Here is a 9,848-nt window from a genome sequence, read left to right on the forward strand (position 1 = left end):
AAAGAATAATATTTAAAAAATTATCAAACTTAAACTTGTGAAGCTTATAAAACACAATTAGGCTTTTAAGAAGCATTATTTGTGTTATAGTACCAGTTAAAGATATTGTTAAAACGCAATGTGTTTTTTTGTCGCTAGCCGCCATCTTTAAAGTTATTATTTTACCGATAAAGAGGCCAAATCCTGCCAGAAAAAGCCAGGCTGACCTCGATATCTTTTTTTATTTTTTTTGGCAAAAAATTGATATAAACGCAATTTTAAAACTGGCTCGTTTTCCGGGCTAGCTCTGCAAACGGGCTAGCCCTTGTCCATATAAACAGGCCCTAAGGCATGGGAAAATTTTACCAAAGAAAAAAACGAAGAATCTGCCACATATAATATATGGAAAAAAACAATAATGTGTAAAGGACTTTCAACAAGTGGTTTTCTTCGTCATTTAAAAAATCTTCACAAGGAAGTTGAAATTGAAGTAAAGAAAAAAAAGGTAAAACGAAGAAACAAATTTTGAAGTTAGAAATGCTCCTAAAATTACATCATTTATGAAAAAGGAATCTATAGAAGAAGTTGTTTCAAAATTGGCGGCTGTAGATGGCTTTTCTATTAATGCTATTGCAAAATCTGAATTTATAAGAAAATCTTTATCTGATAAAGGAATGATATTGCCAAAAAACACTTCACATGTAATGAATTTGGTAAAAAGTCAATACCATCTAGCAAAATAAGGAGCGCTTAAGGAAATTACGATGCAAATTCAAGGTGGCTCAAGGTTCTCTATTTCGATGGACAAATATACATCTCTAAAAAATTGTCGCTATTTGAACTTAAATGTGCATTCATTAACTAGGGCATGATTCGAATAGTTGGGTCGCTTCCAGCTGAAAAAATTAGAAGCATATAATTTCTAGTGTAACTGAAGCTACATCAGCTATGAAAAATTATGGAAGATTAAGCGGGATCGAACATCAACTTTGTTATGCACATGGGCTACATTTAGCAGTTTGTGATGTTCTCTACAAAAAGTCAGTGATTTCAAATTCATCGGGCAGTAAGTGTAATGCATCAGACAGCCAGATTCTGATGAAAATAATAGTAAAGATTATGAGTCTGAAGAAATCGATTTTACAACTTCAAAGGATTTACATTCAAGCCAAAACAACGATTTATTAAATTTGCGAGACGTTGCGATCACTGACGAATTATTAGGCCACATAAGTATTGCACAAACAATTCAAAAGGTCCGAATGTTTGGTAAATCATCACTCAAAAAAGAAATTTTCCAAAAATACGTAAAAACTACATACAAAAAAGAACTCAAGTTAATACTGGATGTAAAGACAAGGTGGAATAGCCTTCATGCAATGTTGGAGCGATTTACTGCATTAAAAGCATGTATATTAAAAGCATTGGTAGATTTTAAACACAACAATATTAACAGTATTTCCGAAGATGAGTATTTAGTGGTGCAGACTGTAGTAACAGCGTTACAACCAATTAAATTGGGAATTGAAAGACTTGGCCGACGCAATACATCCCTACTTGAATTGGCCGACGCAATACATCTCTACTTGATGCAGAGGGTGTATTAGTGTTTATATTAGATGTTTTGCCCAAAAATAAAGATTGTTTGGCTAAAATGCTGCATTATGTGCAACAGAGAATTGTTGAAAAACGGAATAAAAATTTAGTTGGCTTGCTAAAATATTTAGATAATCCATCAAATTATAAACACGAATCGGACATAGATTCCGTATTACTATTGCCTTCCAAATCAGTCCTTCAAGCTACGGCTAAAAAATTATTTTCAAAGCTATTTATTGAGGATATTGATGATGGTGGAAATTCCGCGGAAATTAAGGAATTAGAATGCAGTAATGATAAGACTGAAATGTCGCTTATGGCCGAACCAAATTTGAAGTCAATATCTGAATTAACACTTCATCAAAAATTGGATGCTGCCATTACGAACGTTAGTCGAATTGAGAGTCCAGAAGATGTATTATATGACCTTAAAAAATATTACAAGAGAAATGGATATTTTGATGCAACGAAGAAGCGTACAAATAATTTTAAAAAATTATATAATACTCTACTAACTATCCCACCGACATCAATCGATTCAGAAAGAGCATTTTCGGCGGCAGGTCTTTTTGTTACGAAAATTCGATCATCGTTAAGTGATAGCGCTATTGACAATTTATGTTTTTTAAAAAATTATTTTAAAAATTAACCTATATAAAAAATGTTATTGAGGTTTATATTTGGTTTGTTTCAAGAGTCTTAGTTTCTAATAATTATTTTGTATTTATTTGAATTTACACATTTCCCCCACCTAATTGAATAAATTCTTGCTTGTTAACTAATCCCGGGAATTAGATTTTTACGGGAAATGAGAAGCCGTAGTAATGGCGTAGCCCAAACGAAAGCGAGCCGGTAATAAAAAAATATTCAAAATCTTTTCATTAATTTTTTTTTCCACTTCGAGCGCTTGATGGGAGACAAAAAACGCAAAACTAATAAAAAGTTTTATACTAAAGTACATATTTGTAATTGCCAGAGCTGTTTCGTTTATATATATATATATATATATATATATATATATATATATATATATATATATATATATATATATATATATATATATATATATATATATATATATATATATATATATATATACGCACAACGCTATAATAAATAAAGCTGAAGTTGAAAGAGAAGTCAATAAAAAACAGCGCAATGATTTACGTTAATAAATCATTTATGTAAAGAGAGTGACACAGTCACGGAAACTTTTACCGCCGTGATAATTAACAAATTCCGTTACCGCATCACTCTCTCTTTAGGACATCTTGGTTTGAAAAGTCTTGTTTCCAAACAAACTCTTCCATATACGCATCATTCGCACAATTTTTTTGACATGTGTAAACAATAAGAGTCCCCCAGTCAATACTCTCTTCAGTCGTTTCAACACCCAAATAGTTTAACATTTGCGGTAGAATCTAAAATTGAATGTCAAGACTAAGGAATATCAAACTGTTTAACTTTTAAAACAAATAATCAAACTAATAACAAACTTATAAATACAGGGTACGTGCGCTATTTAAAAATCAAATCATGGTTTTTAAAAAATACAATTCTCTCGGGAAACATTGATCGGATTTGAATAAAACTAACTGCATTTTAAAACTGGATTAATCTTCTTAACTTTTACTCAACGAATTCATCATGCATATCAACCATTTTTGCAATTTCCTTGATTTATGGCATGGTGCTGTGTCATGCTGCCACACATATGGCCATCCAGCAGCAATCTTTCGTATTTATGGTAATATATGTTCTTTTAGGATATTCAAATAATCTTCTGTATTCACCCTCAAGCCCTTGGGGAAGAAATAGGGTGGCATGACATTACCCTCTGAGATAACTCCAAAGACCAGGGCATTAGCTGGAAACTTTCTTTGGATGACATTAAGTGCATTCTTAAGGCACATAGCAATCCAATAGTTGTACTGGTTGTTATTTTTTTGGTACTGGCAGAAATTCTTTTGATTAGAAAAGAACCAGATCATGCCCAGTTTCAACTTAATGAGCAGTTTAAATGAATTCTAAAATCCTCTGCCACACAGGTTCTAAGTATTGACTCAGAGATTGCCAAGCCACAAGCAATTGACCTTATCTACTGACTAGGGTCATCGTTAATCACTTCTTGGACTTTTGCTACAAATTCAGGAGTTCTGACAAAATTAGACTGTTGCTTGTGAGATTATTTCTCAGCTATGGCATCATAGCCACCTTCAGACTTAAGCTCTTTTCTCACCCTCTGAATCCAACCTTTGTCCACTTTTTAGGAATTTGCAGTATTTTAATTGTTTGGCGTTAGTTGCAGCTAACACACTTTTTCTTTTACATGATTGTGGTATTGAAAACACATTTTTTTAAGCCATTTTAAAAAAATGATTTTGTAAACAAAATTTTAAAACTACTTCAAAAAAGAAAATTTTTTAAAATTTGTTATGCAGGCTGCAAGCAGCATGTTTGATTTTGTTAAATACTGTGCGCACCCTCTATATGTATATAAAGTATAAAAGATATATTATAAAAAATATTAGAGATCCCTGATTTAAAAGAAAATGAGTGAGCATATAGACAGAAAACAAGCACACTTGGAATTCAAAATGTCGTTTGCTTCCGCATTTGCACAACGGGATATCATTTTCAGTGGGAATATTTTCACTTGAGACCCATAATGGTTCACCATTTAAATCATACCTCACAATCTAAAAAACAAAACAAATTACTCTTTTAGATTAACATTCATACCAGGCTAAGCTATGAGAAATTAATGATGTGATAAGTTCAATTTTTAATGATACATTAGCTGTATTATAACCAATGAGTGCAATTGAATTGGGGGGGGGGGGGGGGTTAAGAATTAATATCTTTTTCTTTCTTTTTTTCAGATATCATTTTAAAGGTTTTACTCTTTTAAAAAGTTAAAAAGAAAATACATCTTAATGTAGGATCTTCTTACTTGTTCAGGTTCACACTCAATTCTCTCTTTAAAATTAAAAAACATTTTATCTCCTTTTGTTTGGCTCATCCTTTTCAAGTCATTTTCCAATTGACTATCCAAAGGTGTATCTTTATTTTCAGTCATATAGTTTTCATATTTCTTATACTTTTCTTGTATTATCTTTAATCTTTCTTCTTTGGAAGGTTCAGTCTCAATCACAATTTCATACTCATCAAACAGAAATGGATTTCTTTGTCTCTCTAATAAGATTAAGAGAGTCATTTAAAAGTGTGTGTGTATATATATATATATATATATATATATATATATATATATATATATATATATATATATATATATATATATATATATATATATATATATATATATATATATATATATATATATATATATATATAAATTTTTCAAAATGAAATGTAACAAATATAGTTTGATGATATTTTTAATTTAAAATATATGTATAACATTTTTATAACAAAAAAAAGCAGAACCCAATTGACACCATAGAACATTGACTATTTATTATAGCAGAAACTATATGATAAATTTTAAACGTGAAACAAATTTTGAAAAGATTATTACTTTATACTTAAAAATCACTTTAAACGTCTTGAAATAAAGTAAAAGCAATGTGAAAGAAAAATGCAATAAAACATTTTTTTAAATTACTTTGTTGTCATACATTAAACAACAAAACTTTAAAAAATAATTCAAGCCACATGGGGAAGAATAATAAAAATATGGAAACAAAAAATCTACAGGCTTTACAGATACAAAAAAAAGCAAATCTTTTAATTATGGCTACACATTTTCTTTGCATGATTCAAGGTAACTTGTAAAATGTAAAACAACAAAATGCAAAACACCAATCTAATTAAAGAAACTACACCAAAGTTATTAAGCCCAATTTATGCCATACTAGCATAGCACCAGCCCATTAAGCTTGTATGGTATGGTATCACTACTTGTTAAGTACGCCTTAAGTTAAATGATCTGCTTAAGCAAACAACTTCCTTTAAAACTTTATAACACATACTTTTATTGGTTTCAAAGTTTCAATTTATAAATTGACTTGCAAAATTTTTTAAAATTGTAACCCAAATTTAAATTAAAATGGTTTTTTTATTAAAATCATCCAAAGATTTGAGGCATCTTAAAATAATCAGATAATAAAAATACCACTTAAACTGTAAAAAAATAATAAAAAATTTTAGTGATGTTTTTCAATAATTTTCAATAAAAATGTGTTATTTTGGCATTATGTTTTTAATGCTCAATAAACAATTAAAAGAACTAAAAGTAAAGATTAATTGAATAAGAGCTATCTGCATGGCATGGTTAGTAAAAAAAAAAAAAGGAAGAATAATCAAACACATAAACCCATCAAATTCAGGTTTTTGGAAAGGATGAAAATGAAAGTATAATAAATATAACAAGTTCAAAAATCACTGCAAATAGTTAACGTTACATATAGCATATCAAATAGTTAACGTTACATATAGCATATCAAATAGTTAACGTTACATATAGCATATCAAATAGTTAACGTTACATATAGCATATCTAAATTTATATACCTGAGACCTTCTGGACTTTAGTTTGATAAGTTTGTTTATTTTGATTAAGATTCTGTTGACCACAATTTCTTTTGTGCAAAAACTTCCAATCAATAACTTGGTGCTCTTTGCAGCAGTAAGATACCTGGTTACAACTTGAACATTTCTTATCACCAAAACAACCACAAACATTACATAAACCTTTTGTGTCATTGAGATGGCTGATAACTGAGCTGCCATCATCCTTACATGGGAACCTTAAGGCTTTTACACAAAACTTACTAGAATAACATTTTCCATTATTGCAGCAAAACAGATAAAACATTTTATTGATTAACAGTTCTTCTTCATAAGTATTATTATCGATGTTAACCAATTCATTATCACCAGGAACATAAAGCTGACATAGAAACGTCATTTGTCTAAAGCAGTTACCACATTGTACATCCGTCCCTCTAGGAATTTTAGTTGTAGAAATCCAGAAGGGCTTTCCACCAAGTTTACTAACATATGAGCCCTTTTTTAAAAATTCTTCGTCCTCTGATTTTTCAGCAAATCCTAAATCAACGCTGGATTCAATGTCTAAATTACTCATTCTCTGGTCTTAGATGCCATCAAGAGTAAGACCAAACCACGTGTTTTAACACCCTCTTGAGAGGGAGCATTTTTAATGGAGTTTTTCCGCAGATTTATTCCGTTACCAATGGCAATTTTACCATGTGCCCACATTCATGAAGTTAAAAAACAGTAAAACAGAAAAACCAGGCTTTAACAGCAGGGGGTTAATGGACTTTTGGTAAATAATCTTTAACAACCACATAATGTTGTAAGTCACGGTACATAGAAACATGCTCTAAGACCATGCAACATATCCCCAGAATTTTTTTTTTTTTTGATAATCGTCAGAAAACATTTCCTCATTCAATAAAATGTGAACGACAACTTTTTTTAGTGGGGGCCTGGGGATAAATCATATATTTTAGGGGAGCGGCAAGGAATTTCGTTGTTCAAGATAGGTAACTAAGAGGCATGGGGTATACTCAAATTTCTAGTATGTTGATACTGGTGTCGAATGAGGATGACTTGCAAAAAAAGGGCAACTGGAGCTAAACCAACCCCGTCCCGACCCATAACTGCTCTCTTTCATAAAACTACGTCTCCTTTAATTATAAAATTTATTTTTTTGTTCTATCATAAACTAGATCAAAATTCATCGACAGATTTCAAGTTTCATCAAAAAATCTCTTTTCGTTTAAAATTTGTAACCATACAAAGCTTAAAATATAACTTTAAATGGTCTTAATTTTTGAAACGAAAAGTTTTTTTGATGTAGTTTGAAATCTGTCGATGAATTTTTATCTAGTTTAATATAAAACAAGCAAAAAATTGAAAAGGGTTTTCAGGAACCATACTCTAGGGGAGGGCTATTTGGGGTCGAGTAGGGTTTGCTACAATCACTTATTACATTAAAAAAAAAAAAAACTCTGATGTTTATGGTTCACATTTTTTGAATTAGCAAATGTTTTCTGATTTTCATCAAAAAAAAAAAATTCTGGGGATGTGTTGAAAGGTCTTAGAGCATGTTCCTATGCACCGTGAAGTAGTGATGACATTTTATCCTTTTAGCAATTCTCCAAAACTCCGTAAAGTAATACATATATTGATCATTCGACCAAAAAAGCAACTAACGTGGCACATTCAGCTCCATTTTCAAGCAGTTCTTGACCGAGAACTACACAGAACAATAATAATCCGCGAGCTTCTTCCTAATTTTGCGAGAAATTGTTGAACTTCCATAGTTTTGTTACTGATTTTATTTTGAAAATAAAACTTTTTTGTCTTTAGCTAAATTATAGCAGATTATGAAAATAGTAAAGGATTTAAGGGGGTGGCGATTAAGTTGATAGCTGTCCTCCGAAGGTTAATTAAAAAAAAAGAATGGAAAAAAATGAAAAAAAATAAATAAATAAATAAAAACCTTACAACAAAGCAACAATCTAAGTCATTAAAAATCAAGATAAATTATATTTTTCGGCTGAATTTATCAAACAACTTTTGAACTATTACAATTTATAGAAGAATATTAATTCTCGTGAGCTAGTTTCCTTTAAATCTCACATACATACATTATCCCACCCCCTTGTCCCCCCTAACCAACTTTATACATCCACTTATGCCGATAATTCCTCGACATGAATCAAACGACAACAAAAATGAAATCCGATTTTATAATTTGTGTTTTCGAAGAATTTTTAATTTTTGTTATTCTATATTTATTTCAATAAATAAATATGAATAAAACTGATTTCATCATTTTTGGAATCGTGCAACATATTTAAAGTATAATTTAAAATTACTATTGATATTATTATGCATAAAAAAAAATTACGTAATAGAATTTGTTTTCTATTCATTTTTGCCAATGTTCTACGATTTCTAGAATTGTTTGAACCGTCAGTTTGGGTATCCGTTTCGGCTTCAAACGAAGTTTATGGTAAGAGCCGAATTCGGCTTCAACAAAAACAGACCGTTAATTAAATACTAACTACTATAGAGTTTGGAATCTCTTTCTTCGACTGCCCGTGAATGCCGCTTGCCGTCATTATCATGGTTGCCTCGCCATCGGTGCAAAGCCAATTATATAAAAAAGCGAATATCATGAATATCTAGCAACTTCTTAGCAGCCTTAATAAAATTAAGACCTCTCCCATTATCTACCTCAATAATGTCGAGTAAAGAACCAACAATTGTGTATTGACTAGAGTTAACAAACTGCTACCAATATTAAAATAATAGTGCTCTTATCAGAGTTAATGTTAATTATTTAACTTTTTCACGTTAATACTATTTCAAGTTATTCAAGGTACTCCATGTTTTATAACCTAAGAAGCTTTACAACCCTTCAATGAGATTTTTATAGGATTTTGCTGAGAAAATCTGCGTGCAAGCTTCAGTCAATTTTTTATAAAGGATTATTATGTTTGTATTATGTTTGGCCATGAAAGCATACATTTTTTTGAGTTTTATGACTTTAAGTCATTTCGAGCTTCTATAAATGCACAATAAATCATCTTTATACAGAACCCAAGTAGAAGAAAGATCTATAATTTGAAACAAAAAATTAAAAATACTGCAAACGATAAAGATTAAATGGAATTCCCTCAGTTTTTTGAATGATCTAAAACCATTTGGTATTTTCCCTCTTAGCAAAAATATCAATGGCACGCTTATTAAGCCGTACTTTACACAAGTATCAAAATGTCACATATAACATTACGTACGCATGTAATATTATAATGTTACATGCATACATAATATTACATGTCTGCATAATGTTACATGTCTGCATAATGTTTCTAAACAAGTCTGTTATGCTATTCACGAAAAAAAGTCATTTTTTTGCATTGATATACGTCACAAGCCTTTATCACGATTTTTTAGTTTTATTCGGGTGTTATAAACTGTTATGTGTTATTATGGTGCTAAATTTTTCTAAAATGTATACTTTTACTTATAAATTGTTAATGATGGTTTCACTTCATTAATGCATTTTATCTGGATATCTATGAGTATATATATTATTAAGAAAACTCATCTGTTTTGACATGGATTATAGGTGTCTGTAATTTAAAATTCATTTTATGAAGTTTGTATTGATTGTTTAGAAAATACCAATAAAATTTATTTAGGTGTCTCGATTTCCCCAATTTACCCAATATAAATAAATGTTGATAAATTTTATGTAACTATAGAGAAAT

General features: G+C 30.1%; 1 protein-coding gene across 1 annotated transcript; it reads right to left on the reverse strand.

Annotated features, from left to right (window-relative positions):
• Window positions 1–2,666: 2,666 nt before the first annotated feature.
• On the reverse strand, window positions 2,667–7,008 carry LOC145196843 (uS5 assembly chaperone PDCD2-like). The gene is made up of 4 exons (XM_090086307.1): window positions 6,112–7,008; window positions 4,532–4,773; window positions 4,164–4,277; window positions 2,667–2,999 (listed from the first exon to the last, which is right to left on the reverse strand). Exons 1-4 carry the CDS (start codon window positions 6,683–6,685, stop codon window positions 2,829–2,831), a joined length of 1,101 nt encoding a protein of 366 aa, XP_089942433.1. The 5' UTR covers window positions 6,686–7,008; the 3' UTR covers window positions 2,667–2,828.
• Window positions 7,009–9,848: the final 2,840 nt, after the last annotated feature.

This window comes from Hydra viridissima, unplaced genomic scaffold (assembly GCF_058129835.1).
Source record: "Hydra viridissima isolate aposymbiotic clone 2 unplaced genomic scaffold, HvirCarnegie_v1 scaffold_4, whole genome shotgun sequence".
Lineage (NCBI taxonomy): Eukaryota > Metazoa > Cnidaria > Hydrozoa > Anthoathecata > Hydridae > Hydra > Hydra viridissima.